The sequence below is a fragment of the Labrus mixtus genome, chromosome 13 (genome assembly GCF_963584025.1).
Source record: "Labrus mixtus chromosome 13, fLabMix1.1, whole genome shotgun sequence".
Classification (NCBI taxonomy): Eukaryota; Metazoa; Chordata; class Actinopteri; order Labriformes; family Labridae; genus Labrus; species Labrus mixtus.
Genome location: NC_083624.1, coordinates 24,912,692 through 24,936,342, shown reverse-complemented (window position 1 = coordinate 24,936,342; position 23,651 = coordinate 24,912,692). Strand labels below are relative to the sequence as shown.

Here is a 23,651-nt window from a genome sequence, read left to right as displayed (position 1 = left end):
TACACTCCTTCCCACCCACTATGCTCTGCCAATGAAAGGCATCTGAACCGACCTTCACAACAAGTCTCTAGCTAGACTCTTCTCCTCTGTCGCCCCCTGGTGGTGGAACATATTACCAAACTCTGCAGAGTCCCTTTGCACCTTCCAGGAAAAAAGCTAAAGACCCCGCTCTTTCATGAACACGTACGCATTTCATGATAGTGATGATGACGATATTTAGGATTTAATGCTGATGAGAACTCTCAAGAGCAGCTGTTGATTTTGTTGTTGATGATATTAACTTTAATAAAAAAACAACACCTGTGCTCTGCCTCTGTGCACAGTGTGTCAGCAGCTGTGACTGATCAGACTAAAAGTTGTTTGAACTTCCTGACGTTATTCCCTCCCCTCTAGATCCTTGCTTGTGTTGTTCTACTTACTCTCTGACGTATATCTGTGATGTTTATCAAGGCAGGCTAAGCCTCCACAGACTTAACTTTAACTCTAAAAATACCTGATGAGGACAGAGAAATACTACCTCCATACCCTCCTTCAGATAAAGGTAGAAAATAACATCTTTGTACTTATGAGTCAAAGTGGGTGCTCTTCCAAATGTAAGGTCCACGTTTTAATATTTAAATATATATGTTTTCCCTTTACAGACTTAATCATTGACACCAACACTATGGTGATAATAACAACTTTCAAAGGTTCTGTTGATAGTCAGTGGTGTTTCTCTGGTGTTTTCCTGGCTGATAATGGACCTTTCTTTAAAGAAAGGCTTAGCAAAGTGTTTACTGCAGTCAAGTTTTTTTCTTTTCCTTTTTAAAGGAACAAAAGAAGCTCTTTACAGATTGACTCCACTTAGCGATGCCTCAAGAAGATTGACAGGTCAGTCAGGAGGTTGTGAATCCAAAACAGGTTTAGCACCTGTGGGTGTGTGAAGCTTACCTCTACCATTACGCAGAAATAATACATGAAGATGTTTTTGCATCCTGTATGACTTGTTGCTTCACTTCACATTAGATCTGTCCTTTAACCTCAGGTCTTGGTAAATACTTTGTCAAAACATTCAAAAAGGTTTAGCTGAGCTGCTCCTCAATGTTTTGATTGTGGTCCATGCCATTGAGTTTAAGAAAATCTGAAGGGAACTATATTGAAATATGACAGTAAACTGAAGGGAGATCAAATGTTTTCAAAGCACTGTAATGTAATCTTCTTCATATGGATGCAGAGAATAGCATTTTACTTTGGATTGTGACTTAATAATGCTTGAAATTAAAATAGGCTATAAAAGTTATTGCATTACAATTAACAATTAATTATTGTTCAAGGGTTAGGGTTAACTTTTTAAAACATTAGCCTTTGGATTTGTTCATGGTGACACACTCAGTGATTATTTTCAATATCAAGATTTGTAAAAAATGATAATTTTTGATCCCAACAGAAACAATAAATGTATTTGTCCGTCAGCTGTGAGCAAAGGTTCAGGTACTGATCATTGTTGACGGGTTGGGTGTTCAGCTTCAGGGCGTCTCAGCTGTGCAGTTTTATGAAACACAGGTGTGCTGGTTCAAAGCTGGAGTCCCGCCGCTCATGTTTTTGGAATTACTTTTCCCCCAGGAGAAAAAAAACATTTATATGAGAGAAGAAATGGATGTCATCGTTTGCATCCTTGTGTTCACACTCGTTTCTGTTTGTGTGCTCATGAAGTGTAGATGTTTGCACTGTACCTGTGAAAAGAAGCACGATACAGCGTTTAAAAAACAAAACTGACCTTTTATTATTTTAGTGTGGTTGTGTTATGCTGCCATCTTTGTTCACTTTTTTCTTCTTATATTTATATATCTATAGAGATTTAACATGGCACAAGTTTCTTTTTTTAACCAGTGCTGATGAGTGTAAACCAGGTAACATGGGTTTTTTTCTGTATTTACAAGAGAATGAAAGAAATGTACAAGACTTGATGGCATTACACAGCTTTGACAATAAGTACAGATACAACTTGTTCCCTCTGTACAATCTAACATCATGTTTTTACTATTATTTCTTTTTACAGATATGAGTTCATGATCCATATTGGCTTCGGCACATACACATTCCCCATCTTGATTCTTTTCGCTGACCCTCGCACACATGACTCACGCCTTTCACCATGCTATCACAGCTAAGATTTCATAAAGAAATAAAAACTAACATCTACACAGATCAGGACGCACGCCTCATCACCGTAATGTCCAGTATCTGCCCTCAACAGACGCCCCTCCCCTCCAAAGCATGATTCCATCTTGTTCAACTAAATAAAAAATAATTTAAAAAAACATTCCTTTGTTTCCTTCTTTGGCACACATTCCATCTTTCCATCTGTTATCGCTCTGCTGAACTCCCCTCCATCCTCGCACATTCACTTTAAAACAAACACACTTATAAAGCCAAGTTCATGAAAAGGTTTGTCAGTTTGTTTGTGTTTCCTGCTCCTCCTCGCCCGCTGAAGGCTGGAGAAACACCCTCCTCCCAGCACTGAGGAGTAAAAAGGGTGTTGTTGATCTCGACAAAGGAGCACCTTCAGACCTATACCCAGGAGTCTGGCGAGCCCGGGTACTGCTCCGCCCTGTAGGAAGGCCTCCGTGTGCTAGCGTAAAAGTCCACGTAGTTGGTGGTGGTTTTAAGTCCATGAGGTGTGGAGCTGTAGTCCACTGTGGGCGGGTAGGTAATGACCTCCTCTAGGTATGGGTCGTCGTAGCCATGTGGGTGCTGCACGTACATCCTGTATGTATCGTAGTTCCTCCTGCTCTGCTCGTCTGTAAAATACATCGGCTGTAAGGAAGAGAGAACAGGCAAATGGTGAGTAACAATACTGCTATATTGTGTTTAGAGCAACTGTAAAGACCAAGTCTCCCTCTGGGATTAATAAAGTATTTCTGATTCTGATTGAATAAAAGCTCAAACCTAAATGAGTAGAAATCTAATCTTGTTTTTTGAACATTTTTCATCTATTTAAAACATTGACATGATGTTCTTGTTTTTAATTCAGGAGATTTAGTTGTCTTCACTCTCTCTATGAAAGTCCTATTCAGACTCCTGTTTTAAGCCATTACATTTACGCCTCTGTGACGTTTCACCATCAGTCTGAATGTCGTGGAGGTGTAATGGGGGGGCGAGGTGATCCCCCCTCTGTCCTGTCTTCAGAGGTTGTAACAGAGGCGTTACAGAGGCTAGACAGGATCAGCTGAGCCAGCAGGGTAGCACAGCGCTGTGTGTGTGCATGTCTGACTGTTTGTGTATGTAAAGCTCCTGCTGTACCGTACTTCTGCAACGCCAAAACACAATGTGAATTCACTGACTGGATCACCAATTTTAGGCTGTCACTGAAACAAAATGAATGTACAAAGACGTGATGACGGCTGAGCTTAGTTAACTTATCATTTAGTATTTGCCTACTTGCACATAGCTCTGTATATATATATTTATTTCTCGTTCAATGCACATTGTTCTGTTTACATCTGTTAGTCCGATCACTGTCCACTCATATCTACTCTTTTTATATTTTGTATTTTAAGTTTAAGCTTTAAGTTGTATTTAAATTGACACTTTATATTTTAGGTTAAAAATGTTTCATCTACTTGCACTGTTGTTAATTTACTGCTCTGTGTGCCTTTGAATTGCCCCCCGGGGACAAATAAAGTTTTTTGAATTGAATTGAATAGTTACGTCACTTTTGCAAAAAAAGCAGTCTGAAAAGGGACGAGAGCTACAGGCAACTCCTTCAACTCCTGAGCAGGGTAACCAAATACTTAGAGTTTTAACGCTCCTATACTTGTTTATGGTCATTTATTCTACTTAGTACTCTTACTGTGATACATTTCACAGGGATCTTACAGGTATAGTTGAAAGATTTTTTTTCAAACTGAACTAACTTAAATCACCAAGAAGCATTGTCACCTTGCAGCACATAAGTTAAACAAAATGATCTCCAAGTCTATTGAAAGACTGCTGACACAATAATCCCTCCATCAGTATAATCAAAATAGCACTCGTATTTAAATATTTGTGATTCATTTCAATTAAGGAGACAATACAAATCTACATTTTTTATTTTTTAAAGATTTATTTTTGGCTTTTGTGCCTTTATTGAAGCGATAGGACAGTGGATAGAGTCGGAAATCAGTGAGAGAAAGTAGGGAACGACATGCGGGAAAGGAGCCACAGGTCGGACTCGAACCCGGGCTGCTCGCCTGGAGGACCACAGCCTCCACACATGGGATGTGCGCACTACCCACTGCACCACTAGCGCCCCACAAATCTACATTTCTAACAGTAAGAATGTTCTTACAGGATTTTTATTTTTCAATACTGTAGTTTGAAATGGGACTACTCTGTGAGGAATAATTTGACATTTTGGAGAATACACTCTATTACTGTTTTCAGGAGAATAAGATAAGAAGAATGTAAGGTCTGTCCTCATACATTAACTGGTCTTAAAGTGATTTGATAAAGGACACAAGGGAGCTCTCTTTCTGTCTGCTCCCCCGTCGCCTCCTTCTCACTATGCCCATTATCTGAATGGGCACACATGGACGTGTCTCACTGTGACAGTTTCCTGAGACGCGTACAGACCATCCCAATCCCAGCAGTCACATTCACTCTGCTTCAGACAATAGTTGATGTACTGGGTCATTCCCAGCACCGCCATTTATCCACAGTGGAATACGTGTCAGTCTCTTTGTATTAGTCAAGTGGGGTGGAAGAGCTGGTTGTCCCCGCCAGGTTTATACAGCACAGAGGGGGGATCTCAAACAAGGGACTTATACTACTAATACAGTCCAACTGATCCCCCAAAAACAGTGAAGGGAATGAGCACAACTAAAGTTTGTTCTCTTATTCTTTATAACAAAGCTTATTAAACCTGAAACAATAAAAAAGCTGTCAAAGACAAGAAATCAAATTCAGTTTAAAGCTTTAAGTTAATTACTAAGATAAAAAGATTTAATACATACATAACTGAGGCTTTTTTTCTTTTTTTTAAAGCAGTGCTGGCCAAGACAGCTGCATAAAAATATTAAATAGAGAAAACAGTGAAATAGTAGTGTCCACGCTCTTACGGCCTAAGAACAGTCAGTATATAATATGTTTATATAAGAATAATATGCAGAACCAGGTTGTTTTTCTTTTTATTCTGATGTTGTTTCAGAACGTAAGTAAGAATGTAAGTAGCCCTCCTTTCTGTTTTTATTAGCACATTATTGACATTTATCCATTAGGGTAAAACATTTTTGTTGTCACATTTCTTGAAATTGGGTGCCTTCATTTTTTAAACACAACATAACGCAAGTGTGTGCTACTGTACTGACTGAATGGATGTTGATTAATGAACAGGCGAGAGACACAAGTTTCATGCTCTGTGCTACAAGGCCCCAACAATTTGAAAACTATTTCCCGTTTCAAAGTAAGAAGATACTTGTTGTTCCCTGTTTATAACAGCACAGCTTAGTTGGTGTGCTGAATTAATACTCAAAAGAGCGAGCGTGCTCTCAGCTCAAACACAAAGCACAGCTCAGAGAGAGAGAGGAGGGAGAGAGAGAGAGAGAGAGAGAGAGCATGTGTTAGAGATGGTATTTAATGAAAGGTTTATGGTATGAGACAGTATTTTATTTATTTATTTTGTCATGTGTAAATAAAAAAATATTTCAATTAAGTTTTAGATGTCAGTGTAAACATGTTCCCATACAAAATATTACTGTGTTTAAGAGTGTTGGTCAGAAGAAGAAAAAAAAAAAAGGGCCACCTGGAGACTTCTAGCTAAACTATGGGATTATACTGTAGGTAATAGGTAAAATGAGTTTAAACACTGGGGCAGTCCTTCCATAGGTTGATAGTGATGTTGGTGCTCTGCTGAGATTTATGCAGAATGAATATATTTACCTGTGTTCTTCTGGGCTCCTCTCGGGTCGGGGATGGGTAGTAATATGGAGAAGGCTTTGCAGACCCTGGAAAAAAAGTTTAAATCAAAGAGTTGGATTTGAGGCAAAATACACTTGGTTTCTTATGAGCAAAAAGTCTGCGAATCCCCGAAGGGCAAATGTCTGTATTTGGACAGAACAGGATCAAAAGCTGCGATGTGAAGGGGAGAGGAAAAAAAACAAATAATGAAGTTGGCAACTGCTGTCCTGTTGTTTTCTTTACCCGTGGGGTGGTATTTTTCCTTTGCAGAATCACAGGAATCCAAGAACTCAATTTCCAGCTCTCTTTGTAATACATGGATATTTTTTGGCTGCAGCTCATTGTGTTTACTTTGCACCCCCGCCCACCCCAACCAATGCAGCATGGCGAGTGCTGTGCTCTGGCTGAAGTATGTCTGGGCACCCACTCGCTGCCCCTCCGGTCTGCATGCTGTGACTTGGGCTGGCTAACAATGGCACAATTATAGACCAGCCACACCACCACCAGCTGGCCTAGACAACGTCCGACACAGAAAGAGGTCTGGAGTTGTCTAGATCAAACTGAGTGACTGTCTTAGGGCTGGCAGGCTACAGAGGGGAGGATAAGAGTGGACTGTCTAGGCAGGAACACAAGACAAACCATGGAATCTGCTCGGAGCGTTATGAGGGATAGAACAGATAATGCCCTGCACAGAGTGGACTGGAGGGTGATTACAGTCTGGAACAAATTACTGGAAACTGTTTGAAGAAGGTTGGATAACTGCTGCATTTGAAGCTGTGCACACTTTTATTAAGTTTCACATGTGTGTAAAGTTTGAGTACCTGTATACTGGTTTTTATGTATGCTGTTGTCCCCTTGGTAATTATAAAATTGCATAGTTGACTGTGCTCTCTGATAATCTCTGATAGGGTCTCTATGCTCTTTGATGCCCAGCATGGCAGGAGACGACGTGGCACTGGCAGCTGTGCAGACAGAGAGAGAGAAAAAACACATTTTAACATGACATTCCAGAGGTTTTCCTGTTTCAGAGGCGGTGTCTATTTTCATCTGGCAGCAGAGTCTGCAGCAAACTGGAGCCTACCAGGGTGGTTGACTGGGGACATCTGAATAGTGCTGGTAGGGAGGGTGGGCTGGGACTTGAAGCGGTCTCGTTCAAGTGTTGACACAGGAGTGAGGAAATGGTTTTGGTTCCATCCATCCTGTGAAGACATACAGAGAGAAGAAAGTTATGGTTTGAATAAGTGGAGCAGTGCTGGATGTTGTAAAACTCTGGTGAGGTATCTTCTTTGGTCACAGAGGGCATAAATGAAAAACGATTTCCTCCTATGGTAAAAAAAATTACAATGTTTAATGGTTCATATAACAGGGAAAGTGTGCAGAAGGGCAGCCTACAATTACTACTGAACTGGTATTCATCAGTTCAAGCCATTAATCAAATTTTGTAGCAAATGTATGTTCGTCAGAAATTTAAAATTGGATGTCAAATGTTTTCTCTCTTATGTTTTGATACCCAGGAGACCAAAGTGATGCAGTCCTGCTTTGCTCAACTGAGACAATTAGCCAAAATCAGATCATTCCTTTCTCCCAGTGATAAAATAGAAAAAGTCAAACATCTCTTTTCTGCCAGACTCGACTACTGTAATGCTCTTTATTCTGGCATCAGCAAGCGTAACATCCAAAGACTGCAATCAATTCAAAACGCTGCAGCTAGGCTAGTGACCACATTACATGATTGAGAACTGATTTTTAGATCTCATTGCTTTTTTTTAAAGCCTTAAATGGCCAGGCTCCAGCCCTATATCTGTGACTTGCTGACTCCCCATGAGCCTGACTGCTGCAGGAGACCCTCTAGCAGGACCCCAATAGTAGTTCCTAAAAACTTGACTGGTCACAAAAGGTGACTGAGCCTTTGCAGTTCGAGCCCCACAGCTGTAGAACTCCCTGCCCGTGGATGTGAGGCAAACTCAGTGTCCTCTATTAAATCTCTTCTTTTTGTGAGGCTAAAAGATGATTCCCTGCAGCCCAAATTCTCAGCAGTAGCCTTCATTGCCTAAAATCTGTGTCAGTACTTTGGCTAGCTCCATGCTAAGGCCCTGCTTAAGACATAAACTACCTTACTTCAAAAGCCATGAACTATTTTTTTAAGAACATGTGGCACAATATTTTTTCTTACCGTCAATGTGTTGATCCTTGCAATAAAAACATTAGCAACTATTTCATTGTTTACAGATAAACTAAGCATAGTAGCAGTTTCAACCACAACCATCAAGGTCACTTGTCATCAGTCCTGATTTTCTTACTTTCTTATAAATAGTACGTAGATCCCGGTACTGCCACAGTGTGTTCAGCACCTGAGCAGCTGCTTTAACCACCTTCATGGAGTACCTGGAAAACAGACACATGCAAACATTGATTTACAGAATCGTTTTAACCTTATTTTTTTTTAGAACATAGTTAATACTGCAGAAGAGTGTAACCGGAGAGAAAGTGTGTCCTCAGTGTGTTTTAACCTGGAACATTACGGAATATATAGCAGGCTGGAAATAGCTGCCTCTCCATCGTTCCACAGGGACATTAAACCTCAATGCACACAAACCACCTTCCCTGTGGCGATGACTTCTGAAAGCATTTCAATATTTGTGCTTGTGTGTGTGCGTGTAAATGTGGGAGTATGCTGTCCAGTATCAGGGACAGAGTGTACAGCCCAGCCACCAGCTTCTTAATACAGCGGGGGACTGTTTCTAGCAATGCATGTGAGCATGTTGGTGAGTCAGCTTTGTGTCTGTGTGTGTTCACACAGCACCCTTGCTAAGAAGCATTGGGACAAATCCATGCTGCTGTAACACACCTGTCTCCTCTGCCCTTGGTGATGTTGACCAGCTTCTCGATGCCGCCCGTATCAGCCAGGGCCTTGGCGTTCTCCATGTTCTTGCTGGTGACCTCGTGCAGGGTGCAACAGATGGCCGCCACAGTCTCGTCCGACAGCAGGGTGGTGTTCCCCCCAGGGAGACGGTTGACCAGGTCCCTCATTGCATACTTCCCTGAGGGGCGAGGAAGGGAAGTTAGACATGAAAAAAAACATCATATAACATATTGTACAGCAGGTTAGTGAGCAGAAGCTTGTGCACTGGGACAAGAGAGGGAACCTCCAACACATACATCAAGACAGATATTGCATGTTGCATTATTTAAAAGTGGATCTCTGCCACACTTGCCTAAACTATATTTTGCTCTTTTTCTACCATGAATGACACATTATTTTTGCCTGAGACCCCAGTGAGTGAAGCAGTTTTCCTAAATGACATTGCATTATCATGGCAAGGACGTCAGAGAGTGTGTGCATGCTCAAAGAAAGATAGTTCCCCCTTTATCTCCTTCAATAGAGCGGCTCAGCTGGAGGACCTGATTACATGCTGCACAAACTCTCTCCTCTCTCTCTCTCACCCACACATACACACCCAAACCACCTTAGACCAACACTGCAACGCCTCCCCTTAAGCTTACGGACGTCACCCCTGCATTGCTGGAACCGTAACTCCTCATTAATTCCACCGAGACCGCACATAAAAACATGCTTTCCATTAAAGATATAACTGTTTTATGGAACAAAACAGGCTGAATGAAAAATACAAACTGGTGAGTTAAATGTTTACAAAATGCATTGGTTCTGTTTCTGCACTGATCTTAAAAAAAAAACAACCAGATTTTAAAAACACCCTTCAAATCTTATATACTTCCTTATTCAGCAGTTAGATTAAGTAATTGTAGGCACACTATAATGTTATGTTCATGTTCTTTCTGTACTTGAGCTTGTAGCAAAGCAAAATCAGTCACAAAATTGTGTATCAGGGCAGCATTAGGAGAAGCTTCATGCAGGTAAGCGTATATAATCTACACAGATATGGGTTTAATAAGATGCTACACAAACATATTGTATCTATATGTTTGGTGTAGCATCTTATTAAACCCATAACTGCGTCCCTAACAGAGTAAACAGTTTGACAGTCAGTGTGACTCCTCACCTATGAGCTCTTTGTTCCTTACATCCAGTGCCATGTTTCTCAGTGCAGTGGCAACCGAACATACCACCCTGTCGTTATCCATCCGCAACAGCTCTACGAGGATGGGCAGTCCCTTCTCCTTGCGCACTGCTGCACGAATGTATGCTGCAAACTTTACACACAAAGACACACACAAAGACACACACACACAAAAGGCGTTAAACCTTCAAAAGGTCAGGTAGACACACGGGGAAAAAAAGACGGTCCTTAGATGAGTGTTGCCGCATTTGTGATTCCAAGTGTTAAACTGACATCAGCTCTGACTGACGCAGAGGAGATGAGCCGTTAAATGCTTTTTAACCAGTTGAATAGATTCTTTTGTCTCAGTGGATATCACATTAAACAGCGCATATAAAAACAAAACAGAATGCATGTATATGTTTGTGTGCAGAGATACACAAACAGTTACAATGTACCTTCCAGTTGCCGGCTGACAGGTTCTGAAGGGATCCAGCGGCGCCCTCCAGGGTGGCGGGATTTGAGCTCTCAGCCAGCAATGTCAAATAGGGCTTCACCACCGCAGGGTGCCATAGCATCTCTGCCCCCTTGGGAGACTTAGAGAAGCCTGGGATTGGTCCAACACCGTCCCACTGGATAAATAAAAGCACAGTGTTTAATATTCTGAATATTCTGGTTTCAATACATCTCTGATACTAGAAAACAAGAACAACACTCACTGTGTCTTCAGTCAAGCTCTTTTTTTTCTTCTTTTTCTTCCTGCCCCAGCAACTTGAGTCCATCTCTTTACTGGGAGACTCACTGCCCAATAAGCCATCCAGCTCTTGCCCCCCCGTCAGTCGGGATGGCGGTATCTCCAGCTCCAGACGATATGACAGGTTTCTTAGAGTGCAAATACAGTTCTCCACAATCTGGTGCCAGGGTGGAAGGAGACAGGGGGGGGTTTGGTGTGGGTAGTTATTACAGCAGCTTTGTAAATCACCATGACAAAAGCTACAACACAATAAACTCAGTGCAGCACGCTACAGTATCTACAGCCGGTGTGTGGTACACAGGCCTGCTATTCCCTGTGTTACAAATCAATTAGTTATGGAACCCAAGGGTCTCCAGTTAGAAAGAATATCTGCACCAGAGAAAATGGATTCAATTCCACGCTGTTTGAGTTCTCTACAGGCTCTGCTCACAGAATGTCAATGGGCAAATAAGTTTGACAAATTCAAGGGGCCGAATTCCCAAGTGATGAGATTTCTACATTACTGATGAGACACTTGACTTTCCATTTTACACTTGAAAATATGATCCTGGGAGATCACTACCATAGAAAAGTCAATGATAATCTCCTTTAGATTCTGAAAGTCTACTGTGAGCATACATGTGTTTTTCTTCAGGCAACAGAGTGCATGAAATAGTCCCTGCTTGATGCATTGAGGACCATTTAAACATCAGCAATTCAATGATTACAATGGAGTAAAATACAATTCCCCCTCAGCTTCTTATCATGTGGCTGCATGTTTCCTTCTCCTGGCTAAGTGTGTATGTGTGTTTGTGTATGTGAGAGTGTGTAGTCCTGGTACCTTGCTGTCGAAGTCAGAGGTGTTTACACAGGCTTTGATGACGTAGAGTAGTGAGTCAACCAGACCCTCACAAGAGCGCAGCTGTTTTCTGGCTTCTTCACCAGCTGAACTCAGATTCCTTTAGACACGTACAGACACACACACACACACACACACACACACACACACACACACACACACACACACACACACACACACACACACACACACACACACACACACACACACACACACACACACACACACACACAAATAAATTAAGCCTTTGATTTGTGACTTTGCTCAACAACCTAATGAGCATATGCGTGTGTGTGTTTTGTGTCCCACATGAGTGTGTGATGTGGGTTTTGTCATCCTCAGACATCATCCATAATGTATGAAGTGTGTGTGTGGTCTGACTCGAGTCATTACAGCATGTTGCCGAGTAAATAAAGGTAAATGTGGGCACAGAGATACACGGACACGCACACACATGCACGCATACACAACAATACACAATTTAAATTTGTAATTCATGCTGTTTATTAAACCCCATTGTATGACAAAAATACACTACTCAGATATTAGCAATGTAATGTGAAATGGATTTGTCTCTTAAAAGACAACTTAAAACATGTAGAATCTATTTTAAGAGCAAGGGCGGGAGCTCTAACAAAATCAATGCAGTAGCATCAGTTGTCCACACAAGGGTGCTAGAGCCCAGTGTGCTCATCAGGTGGTTTACCTCAAACAGCCTGTGGTGTTCCTCAGCACGAGGGAGGAGTGAAACTTCAGCTTGTGGTCATCGTCAAAGGTCGAGCTGCTCCATCCAGAGTGAGGGATGATCACAGTGTTGGTCAGAGTCGTTAAGGCGTCCCGAATGATTGTCATCTTGACGTTGTCACATGACGACAGGTTCCACAGCACCCCTAGGGAGACACCAGCACGCTAACTCAGGCATTGAGGAAAAAAAGCAAGCAAACCTCAAGCTGTGTCAGCTGTCGTTTGCAGTTAGGGCAACCCGCTTGAGAAACCATCAACAAAGGCTTTTAATAGCTCAGTGTGTGTATGGAAGGGTCCACATATAAAAACAAACAAGACACACACACACACACACACACACACACACACACACACACACACACACACACACACACACACACACACACACACACACACACACACACACACACACACACACACACACACACACACACACACACACACACACACACACACACACACACACACACACACACACACACACACACACAGAGAAAATCCTCCCATTCACAGATGAATCAAGAGATCTAGCATGAAGGCATCAGACATTCACATCAAATTCCATCTGAGTAGAATATCCTCGGGGCAAAGATTATTAGCTTGAAATGAAAAAAAGAAAGAGGACAGGGTGGAGATCCGTATGGCAGAGGCTCAGTCATTGGAAATGAAACATCAATAATGTAACGGCTTTAGAAATTATGCCATCATTTCACTCAATTCAAATATACTTTTGGTACCCAATGAAAACCATGCACAGTCCTGGCAGCCTTTGATGCTGCATCTGTCAAGGATTAGCCAGCATGTAGCATGTTCTTCTAATTAGCTGCCTCTAGCTGCTCGGCTTATACTGAAGGCTGACTTCTGCTGGGCACAAACAACCTTGGAGGAGGCTAATGCTGCACCAGCTGGAATCTAATGTAAATACACAGGGTTTACATTGCTTATGCTTAAAAAATACTACCTCAATAAAACTACTAACCTATGCAATGTACAGAGTGAATGTGTGTTAATTGTCCACATTTGGTTGCTTCTGAAATCTTTGTTTATGTTTTAAAATGACTAACCTTAGTCTGTAAATACTGAACACAATATGACAAAGAGAATGGGCCTTGATATTATTTTTAACTCATGCATGTGTTTATCTGTACCTTCTACGCAAGACCACCGCATATGAAGATGACCTCATTTTTTATTTCCTCTCAGCACGCTTACTCCTCTCTCTAATTGAGCCACTAGCAGCGATAAGAGTCTATAATATTGCCCAGGGAGTCCAATTCAGACACGCTGTTGGCAAGAAGCTATATAAATGCATATGCGACTGCCAAGCGGCATCGCTGACAGTCATTTAATCAACAGTCGTTTCATTTCCCATTATCCTTATTGAAACTACATCAAAGGGCTTTAAAACCCATTCAAATCCTTAAGTGAACTTTCATCATTTCACTTCTGGTTTTCCAAAATAAAAAGAGAAAGCTGAGAGTCGAGTGATACTCGACTCTCAAAAGTTAAGATGCAGCATGTGCTCCTTGTCAGTTTGCCAGCAGTGCATATGGGACTGCATGCCGAAAAAGCGGAGCATCAGGTGGGCTGATGGCTCTGCTCTGTGCAGACAGTGGGATAAATTTCAATCATACCCTATTGTGCAAGCACATCAAGGTCTGCGTTTGCCTTATTCATGGGATTTTCGTACACACAAGAAAAAGGGCCAAGAATGCAAAACAACAAAAATTCTTCCGACTGCCGACCAATCTCCCTGGTCCTTAAACCTCCACAATGCACTCCCTCTCTATGAAAAGTTCCTCCATACCCTCTCCTACGTCAATTTGTAGAAATTAACATTCTCTCCAGGATTTCTGGTTGCTACTATAGAGGCGATGGCATGCGGGAGAAATCAACAGGCAAATTCACTGAGGTGTGACTGACAACACTGACAGTTGAGCAACAACAGCGGCAATACCCATAAGTCATATCCGTCAGTCGGATTGAACAGACGTGTGTATGTGTGGCTGTGTGTGTGTGAACAGTCCTAATCTGTGTTCTCTGCTCAGTGACATGTTCTCAGGTGACCTGGCCTGGCTTTGAAACACTGACCCTTTGTAAACACTGCCGTGACACCAGCGCCAATAGTCTATCCACAGCTAAACCCCGGAGAGAACAAGGAGGGGAAGGAGATGATAAAGAAATAGAAAATGGAGGAAAATATGAACCTGGTCTCAAACAGCTGTTGAGGCATTGGTATAAGAAGTAACTGAACTGAAACTGGATAGATTTGCCCACTGCTTTCGTCAATGCATTTGCAAACCTTTCCTGTTTTTTTTTTTCAAGAAGGAAAATCAATAATGTGACCCATTTATCGCAATACTACCTCGTTTTTCACCACCAATTTAGTTCTCTTCTGTTAAAAGCAACATTACAGACTGAACTAAGCTAACCTTTACAGTATTGATTAGAACTTTTAATACACATTCCTTATTTTACATAATGTGCATATAAAGACACTACTGAAAAAGATTCTAAAAGGCATGAGAATAATAGGCTGAATTACAACTTGTGATTAATGATGATGTATTTTCTCTTACAAAGCAGCAGTATATATTGTAGATGAATGTCAGAGGTATGTCAGGTAAAGAGATGTAAAAGAAAAGTGGAAGGAGAGCGCTATAACAGACAGTATGGGTTGAAAGATTCTGATGTCAGCTTTTGTCCAACAAGTTCATTTAAGTCCACGTTGTGATGGATCTGAAGTAGTTCCCTCAATCTACTGCATTGGTGAAATTGTAAAGCCTGTTTTCTATTCCAAAACAGGTTTCCAATGTTCTTTTTGTTCAGAATTGTTCTCAGTAGCTCAGGCCTGCAGTGATAATTTGATCACATTTTTGTCATAATTACACATCAGGCCCTGAGCAGTCTAGCACCAAAGGTACAACATGCTTAAAATGTTTGGATGACATTTGTAGAAAATGACTTCAGTTGTACTAGTTGTAATTATTCTAATGACTCAAATACCCACAAGGCTTTGTGTAACTCTGACCATGCAAAGGCTCGTAGAAATGTTGGTTTCTTTTTTTTCCAATATGGCAGCATTTAATTGATCTTCTGTTGGTTCATTACCGAAATGTCAGACGGCTCCTTTGACAATCTTTCTCTTTGAAACTTCGGGTCAGCGCGTCATCAACTTTGCCAGGTCTTATAACTGGGTTGGCATTATTTATTTTCTATGAAAAGCTGCTGATCATTCAAAAACCACCCAGTTAACCTTTAGGGTTTCAGGAGTTGGGCTGGAAACTTGTCAATGCAGCATCGACTCAGACAAGCAGCTTGGTGTGTATTTTAGAGTCTAGTGTGGGTGTTCCTAATTTTCTCCCACTTGTGGTGAAATCTATTAATTGTTTCTTACGGCTATAACTGGATTTATTTAATAAATAATTTATAAAATAATTATTTCATTTTTCTTTTCTTCAAGAGGTCCTTAGTTTTTTGTACTCAAACAACACAGAGCAATCAATTGCCAAGTGCCAACATTTAGCAGCTCATTCTGTGTGCTTCTCTTTTCATGTGAAATTCAAAGGAGTTTCACTTTTTACAATAATGAAAGTTTGCAAACAGATACTGTTTAAGAGACAGAGCACTTCATATTTCAAGGTCTAAAAAATAAAAATAAATCATTGTTAGATTTTAATTTACCCATTCCCCACATCTCTTGGCTTCACTTTTTAATCCTGTGGGACTTCTGCGTTTGCTTACAGCCCTGCAGTCTTATGCCCGTATATGGGCATTAAAGGGGCGTTTTCCATGCTAATTAGGAACTACAGACATGAGCTTCCAGCGTTGATGACATGGCTATCATCAATGTAAAAACACAGGTGCAAACAATTCAGTTTAAGAACAGTTTCATGAACCTGCTTAGTCTTTCCTTAGGATCTTCTTAAGAAGGATTTTAAGACATACAGCATCCAGAAATGTATCATTATGAGCAACAGTTGTGAATATTGATGGGTTTGAGTGAATACCAGTAAAATCTCTAAAATGTTTACTATGAATGCTGTGAAGTTTGAAAAGCAAATGAAAATCAAAGAAAAGTAGACTGATCACATCGAAACACAGAGTAACAGAACATTGCTTTTGTGAGTTGACCACAGTATTGGATCTAATGGCAGAGCTGTGCCGCTTGGCCTCTTGATCTGAACAGACTGTTTTGAGGAAAGTGCAATAACCACAACAACTGCTGGGAGACGACTAGGCAGGTAAGGGTTTCCTCAAAACATGACCTCTGACCCGGAGCTGGGGGAGGCCTGTTCTTGCAGCCTGTTCCAATAAGGCACAGGTGACACCTGGACCTCCCAGAGGAGCCGAGCCGGAGCCACAGACACAATAGGAGCCGCAAAGCCTCTTGTAGAACAAACACCTGGCTGACTTCCTTACCAACTGATGCTGCTTTAAAACATGTTTCAAGAAGAAAGGAGCTGCTGGTGAGTGAATGCTTTCTGTCTCCTCCACTTAAAGCTCCGGTGAGGGACACTCTTGTCATCTGCTGAAAGCTCTTTAAGTGGATTGTTCTCATCAGCTGTAATTAACCAGAGGTGATGGTGCACTGCTGACCTTCTCTAATTGCTCCTTATCCTGGGGCCTGCTCTCACAATTAGCCACAGCGGGCTAGTAGATGAAAGGGGAAAATTTACACAGAGCTGAAATTAAAGGTGCTTACTCTGAGCAACACTTGGCTGTACAACCTTTAGAAATGCGAAGTAAGGAGAAGGAAAAGGATATCTTAGTGTTGCATTTAGGGGCCAATAACTCCTGCTAACCTATGTGTGAAAAGAGACTGTGTACCTGAGTGCACTTGTAAAATTGAATTTATCTGTTTTATGTTTTCAGCAAAGTGAACATATTTTTTAAAAGGATACAGAATACAACCTCCTCCTGGACAATATATGGATCCCACAGAGTGTTGTGTTGTTACTAGGTTGTGTTGTATTCCTCAGGGGGACCACTGGACTGTAACATGAGACTATGTTACAGCGGGGGCTGTAGTGGAGCACAAACAGCTGACTCAGCCACCTGGGAGCCAAATGTCTCAGCTTGCTTATTTCTGTAGTGCTCCACCCTGATCCTAAACAACATGGATTTAAACCCTGTTTGCAAGAGCTCAGACGACACACAAACACTACTGAGCAGCCGCAGCGTAATGCAGAAAGGAGGAGACTGACATGCACTCTGTCAGAGATGGTTGTTTCCAGACAGAGAATCAGCTAAAGCTCTGTGCAGCCTCAGTAATACAGAATATGATGCTGTGGAGAAGTGGTTTCATGTCTTTGCTTTTATCATAAGCAGAAGTGACAGCAGTAGTAGCAGCAACTTAAGGGAAAAGCCTCCTTGAAGACGGCAAGCCTTTTTAACATGAAATCAACAGGGCTGGCTCAAAGTGATTTTGTTTTAACCAGTTGAAATTACATTCTACCATATTGGAGTTTTGACTTTTACTGGTTTATATGTAACAGTATCAAGCCTTCTCCCTGATGAACCAATGGTGTGATGTAGGACTTAAAAATATAATATTTTGGTCATATATTAATCCCTCAGCACTGACATGTAACCTCTAGGTTGATATGTAGACCTGGTTATTATTGCTTATTGTTATTATGTTGCTCCTTCAATAATCCAGTTCTCAAAGGGTAAAAACTATCAAGCTCATAATCCACGTCACATTTTATAAAGTGCACATATATTTGTGACTTACCTGTGACAAGCTCCCTCACTTCTGCATCGACAGTCTTCCTGAGCAGGCGGAGCAGAGCTGGGATTCCTCCTGCGTTCCTCACAGCCGTCTTGTTTTCGTCCATGGCTTTGCCATAAACCAGGTTTCTCAGAGCTCCACAAGAGTTCTTCTGAACTTCAAGAACCTTGTGGTCTAGCAGATCCACCAGATGTTTAATTCCTCCCAGTCGACACACCTGTGGACATCGTGAATGATATCATACACCACTGTCAGGTGGGGGAAAAGATACCTTCCCCTAACAGCATTTTATTTTAGCTCATATCCTGCCGAGAGCAATGTCATGCATTTATTCATTTGGCAATATAATCTCCATGTCGAGAATTATTCAGACCAGATATAAATTATTAGGAAAAGTAATGCAAATCTATGGCCATAAAGACCACAGGGGATGGCAGAGTGGAAGACTTATTTACATTCTCTGAAGAAGAAAGAGGCATACTGGGACAAAAAAATTGTCAAATTATAAAGAGCAAAGTTTCCTCTTCTTGATTTCATAGTATTTATAACTTTAGAATATGTTGGAATTTTGCATCTGAAAAAATACATCTTTATTTCTTATTCCTGTTTGTGTGACTTTTTTCAAACCTCAGCTTCTCCTTTCAACATTTAAAAAAAGTAGAAAAGGATGGAATCAGGGGCTTATCTTGTTCTTTGTTTATTTTTTTATTTATATTTATTTATTGATGCATAAGTGAGCAAAGTGAATGTGTCTTGAGGGCTGAGCACCAACACATCTTTGTGTAAATTTATAAAATGTGCTCAAATATGGTGCAAAAACAAAACCAGCCCTTTCCTTAGAAATGAACACAAACCACAGCTGAGGATGATGGGATTTTTTCTAGTTTTGCAGAATGGCCTTTGAGAAAACTTTAAGTATAACCATATACTGTATCCGATAACAGTATATCCTAATGGAGAAAAAAATCTGTTCATCTCACTCAAAAACACAAATGATGTCAACTGAATGGTAGAGCTGGGCGATAAAACATTTTAACAAATGTATTTAAATTCATGGTTTCAGATGATGCTTTGTGAATTCCATTTTTGAACTTTAACTCGCTCCCTTGCAGTTCTATAATTCAGGAGTTTTTCTACAGTAAATGCCCTGCAGTTGGAAGCTGTCCGGCTTCAAGCACACTACCATCCGCTGTAAAGTTCTCCTGAAGTCTGTAGCAACTAAAATCCACAGCAACATGGCAAATATATTCAAGCATCTCACACACAGGCACACAGCTGAATGTGAGAAATGCGTATGGGGAAAAAAACCCAGGTTAGCCAGAAAACAATTAGCAAACAGCAGGTTAAATGAGTAACATGGAGTTATTTTCACATTGTAAATCTGACGTGGTTTGAACAAAATTTGAGGATTTATGTTCAAACCATATAAACCTGCTTCCCTTTGAAGTCAAACTAGAAGAAAAGGCGTGGCATTACGAGAGTCTGAGGCATTGATCATGTCTTTAAAATGAGTTAAAAGCATAACTAAACATTGTGTCTTCAGGGAAAGGGCGCTGTCTTTTGTAAATGTGTTTTCGGGCAGCAGTTGTGGTTTCAGGTGGAACTGCAACACTTTGCTGTAATTGTACATGCTCACAGATTTTCTGCATGCTCACAGATTTTCTGCATGCTCACAGATTTTCTGCATGCTCACAGATTTTCTGCATGCTCACAGATTTTCTGCATAGCGAGAGATTATTAGCACCACTAATTTCCTACTCTCAGTTTTGCTACAGATTAAGTCTCAGCTTGTCTGCCTAATCATCTGGCGAATGATTGGACCTATTTTTAGCATGTTTGCCCTGTTCCAAGACTTCACCAATTACCGTAATTTAATGAGTCACTGACATTGTATCCAATAGAGCTGAAGACCAGAGCCACAAAATGAAATCCAAGTTGTAAAAAAAAAACCAGCAGCTTCTCTTTAAAAGTGACACAACTAACTGATAAATGAACAGATGTTTGATAAGTACTATTGTTAGCATTACAGATAGAATGGGATCAGTGGTCTAGTACTTACCTCAGCTTTAATTCGATTATCACCATAGCACAGGTGCTGCAGGTAAGCAGCTGCGTTTGCCTGCACTGAGGGGAAGTGGTGCTGCAGCATGTGGATCACCTCTGTCAGCTCGGGGTCACGCCAAGCAAACTCCCTACAATAATAGACGAGAAGGATTGGAAAGGTATCAGCACAACCTCAGAAGCAGGAACAAAGTTGTGTAATTGAAAAGCCCCGGCAGAGTTTCCCTCCATATGCATACTTTGGCACCTCAGGGCAAACAGGCAAACCAATGAAATGACATCCAGTTTATATATCAATCCACTCTGTTCACACTTGGATTATTAGCCCTATTCATATGCATGATCAAGGTGCGATATTTACGTCCCTGTGACTTTCGCCTTGACTGTGAATGTCACACAGGCGTAATGTGGGGGAAGGGACCCACCCCCCCTCCCACCTCCAAACCCTCTGTACTGCCTTCATAGGAAGTAACAGAGGCGTTAAAGGGGCAAGCGGGGATAGGGGAAGCAAGCAGGGGACAACAGTGCTGTGTGTGTGCATATCTGAGTGTATGTATTTGTACTGGAGCTTCTGCAACATCGTAAGGCACTGTGAATTCACACACTGGGAAACCAATATTACGCCATTGCAAAATTAATATGATTGTACAAAGACGTAATGAAGGAGAAGCTTCTTTACGGCGCTATCGTGAAATCACAATCGGAGAAGTCTATTAAATGAAATAGGTCAGGGATGCATCATTTCTTAGCTAAATACGCTGTTGAATATCGATTGGAACTGAATTTATTTCAATATCTTCTGTCTCCTATCTGATTAAAAAAATTAATCTGCAGCCACATACAGAAACTATGTGATAAAAATAGATTACCGGTGTTGTGATGCAGATATGCTGTTGCCTCTCAGTGTGATTATGTGCACCAAGAACCCTGGCTTGTAAAATGACTTAAGTAAAAAAAAAAAAAATGATATTACAGCAATGAGCTAAAGATGAGAAATACACTGGTAGATCTCCCAAGACAGAAATCCTCTCAAATATTCTCGGGGATTTTTTTTTTCTTCTCTGAACTTCCTGAATGGACCGGGGTCATAGTGGTCCCATGGGTGCAATCGCTGCAAGTAGTTACACTACAGCAACATGCACAGTGTAAAACAAAGCTCCCAATGTGCAAGGTCAGGGGTTTATAAAAGAGTTCAATCTGCTCTCTGCGTTTACACATGGCTGTATGACAAGAGCAGACGCAGCAGTCCCAGTGTGTGTGTGTGAGACTCTATTGTTAAAAGGCCAGGCATAGTAAAGCAAGCTTAAAGGCTAGAGCTGCATGCGACTAGCTGGGGGGCTCCATGTTTGAATAGTAAAAGGAAACCTGTGTTGACCCAGCAGAACAGGCGTGCCTTGTAAGCATAAGTAGTCCCTTGCTTCACTGCCACACTACACTAACCATTTAATGGTTAAGAAACGTAGGATTTCACTAATATGAGCATTGCTTACCTGGGATCCTTCTGAATGCTGTCTATGGAGGGAGAGCGGGTAGCACCATCGTCCATGACAACAGGCTGGCGAGTGTAGTTTGGATCAGAGGGCCTGTACGTTGCTGTGCGGTAGGGATCAGCGTAGTTTGCTGTTGTGTTAAGAGCGTAGTTGTTTCTTTGGTAGATCATGGCACTGCGCTGGCTGGCTGACCGCTTGAGACTTCCCACACCTGTGTGCCCAAAAACAAAACTTCAGACTGAAAGTTTAAACAGAAAAAAACACTAAGTGAGCCGACAAAGCCGTGTTAGTGGAGATTAGCAGCTTTCAGACCTTTTTGAGCTCAACTCTAAGCTTTGCATAGCGGGAACCTACAACTTTGAACCAAAAGAAAATACAAACAAGCGGCCAATCCGACAGACTCAGCACATTTTAAAATCTGGAATCAATTAATAACGAGGATAAAACGCAGCTCCCATGGTTCCTTTAAGCAGACGTCTTCTTCTTCAAGGGGCTGTTTTCTTGCCGTTTTGTTTTTACAAGATTGCGTTTAACCAGGGGTATCCTGCTGTTTTCTTCTAAGAGGACAACTTGCTCTATGATCCACAAATGCTTTCTTCACCGCCTCCTTGCTCCTTTGTGCCATTGCATTTTGATTCTTACTTTGCCAAATACAGCAGAGAGGAAATGCAAAACAAAAAAGCAGCTCCAAAAAAACAGCACGATACACACTTGCAAAGATGACACATCACAAACATGCAGGAAAGTAATCCGTCCTGGCAAGGTCAAAAAATCTGCCTCACAGCATCTCGCTTCAGTCATCTTTCCTCTTTTCCTCCAAGTGATATAATGACCCACTTCTTTAACACAATGGGTCACAACACACAGAACTGCATAAACAAGCTCCTTCTCACCAGAGCCACGTGATGTGTGGCAGTGTGACTGCTGCGTTGGTCAGATTTCTATCAGACTTCCAAAGGGACTGAGCATGTGCGTGCCCACAAAACTCCCTCCTCCCAGAGAGCAATACGTCAACTTGTGGGGCTGCTCCAAAAACACAATTTCTCACACCAGTGCACTGCTATGTTTGGGCAGAATCAGCATCCTGCAATATGGTTATCTCCCAAAATGCAACATAACCGAGCCAAAGACACTGGAACGCAAAACACAAACAACATGATGTAGCTTTGCAATTTTATTAGAAATATTTGGATTGCATTCCTCATAATTGCATCCAAGGAGCTTGCTAGGATACCATAACAGTCTTGCTCCAATAGCACAAAAAAGTGCATCGCAAGCTAGAGGGAAAAAAAAAAAAATGTATAAATGCCTCTGCAGAGATACAGAAAAACAGTTTAAATCAAATTAGATATTCTAAAGAGATAGCTTTTATAAAAACTCAATATTTAACATCTCAATCTCAGCCCACTAAATTTAGCAGGAATAAATACATTAAAAAAGGGGCATCTTCACAGCATCAATAGCATTTATTAGTGAATTTATCAGTCTAAGCAGATCTCCAGAGTGCCAAGGAGAAGGCTTAATGGAGAGTGTGTGTCCGTGCAAACTAAGCATGTGTATCGGAGACATGAGGGGATAATGAGACGAGAATGCCAACATCATCAGGAGAGCTGCAAGTGAGCAGGCTGTGGATGTGGGTAACCAAGCTGTCCTCTGCATCCCTCTTCTTATTCTCAGTGTGTCACACAGGTAATGGACTCCTTTGTGGTAGGATGACATATCAGTGCCTGCCTATTAACTCATGTGTCACCCTTTCCTCCCCGACAGTGGAGGGAAGGGAAAGAGAGGGGGACAGAGAGAAGGAAAAAATAGAAAGCAAGAGAGAAAGACATAACAACGTAGTGCTAAAGGGCAGATGGGCAGAGAAATGGTGTTTCCGAGAGTCAAGTCAAGATTAAGTGGAAACCCTTTTAGAGATTCGAGGACAAAAGGAACAAAGTGCTCTGTTCAGATTGACGTGAAAATGTTAAGAATCAAAAAGTATTGCTGATTATGACTTCGCTGCAGAAAGTTGCAGTGAGGGCACTAGGAGAAGGAGAATAACAAAACCTAAATTTAATTTCTGGTTGGGGGTTTCCCTGTTTTGCTTTTT

The 23,651-nt window shown here is 41.4% G+C and overlaps 1 protein-coding gene across 8 annotated transcripts in view; it reads right to left on the bottom strand.

Annotated features, from left to right (window-relative positions):
• Positions 1-1,737: 1,737 nt before the first annotated feature.
• LOC132987338 (plakophilin-4-like) overlaps positions 1,738-23,651 on the bottom strand; it is a 77,619-nt gene continuing 55,705 nt past the window's right edge. For all 8 annotated transcript variants that reach the window (XM_061054339.1, XM_061054344.1, XM_061054340.1 and 5 more), the window contains 14 exons: positions 21,560-21,770; positions 20,068-20,200; positions 18,012-18,225; positions 12,237-12,420; positions 11,513-11,630; positions 10,658-10,849; positions 10,397-10,570; positions 9,942-10,092; positions 8,768-8,960; positions 8,220-8,304; positions 7,001-7,118; positions 6,741-6,881; positions 5,902-5,966; positions 1,738-2,796 (listed from right to left, as the gene is read on the bottom strand). In XM_061054339.1, the coding sequence (XP_060910322.1) occupies positions 2,551-2,796; positions 5,902-5,966; positions 6,741-6,881; positions 7,001-7,118; positions 8,220-8,304; positions 8,768-8,960; positions 9,942-10,092; positions 10,397-10,570; positions 10,658-10,849; positions 11,513-11,630; positions 12,237-12,420; positions 18,012-18,225; positions 20,068-20,200; positions 21,560-21,770 (2,225 nt within the window). In that variant the 3' untranslated portion in view covers positions 1,738-2,550. The remainder of the gene's footprint in view (positions 2,797-5,901; positions 5,967-6,740; positions 6,882-7,000; positions 7,119-8,219; positions 8,305-8,767; positions 8,961-9,941; positions 10,093-10,396; positions 10,571-10,657; positions 10,850-11,512; positions 11,631-12,236; positions 12,421-18,011; positions 18,226-20,067; positions 20,201-21,559; positions 21,771-23,651) is intronic.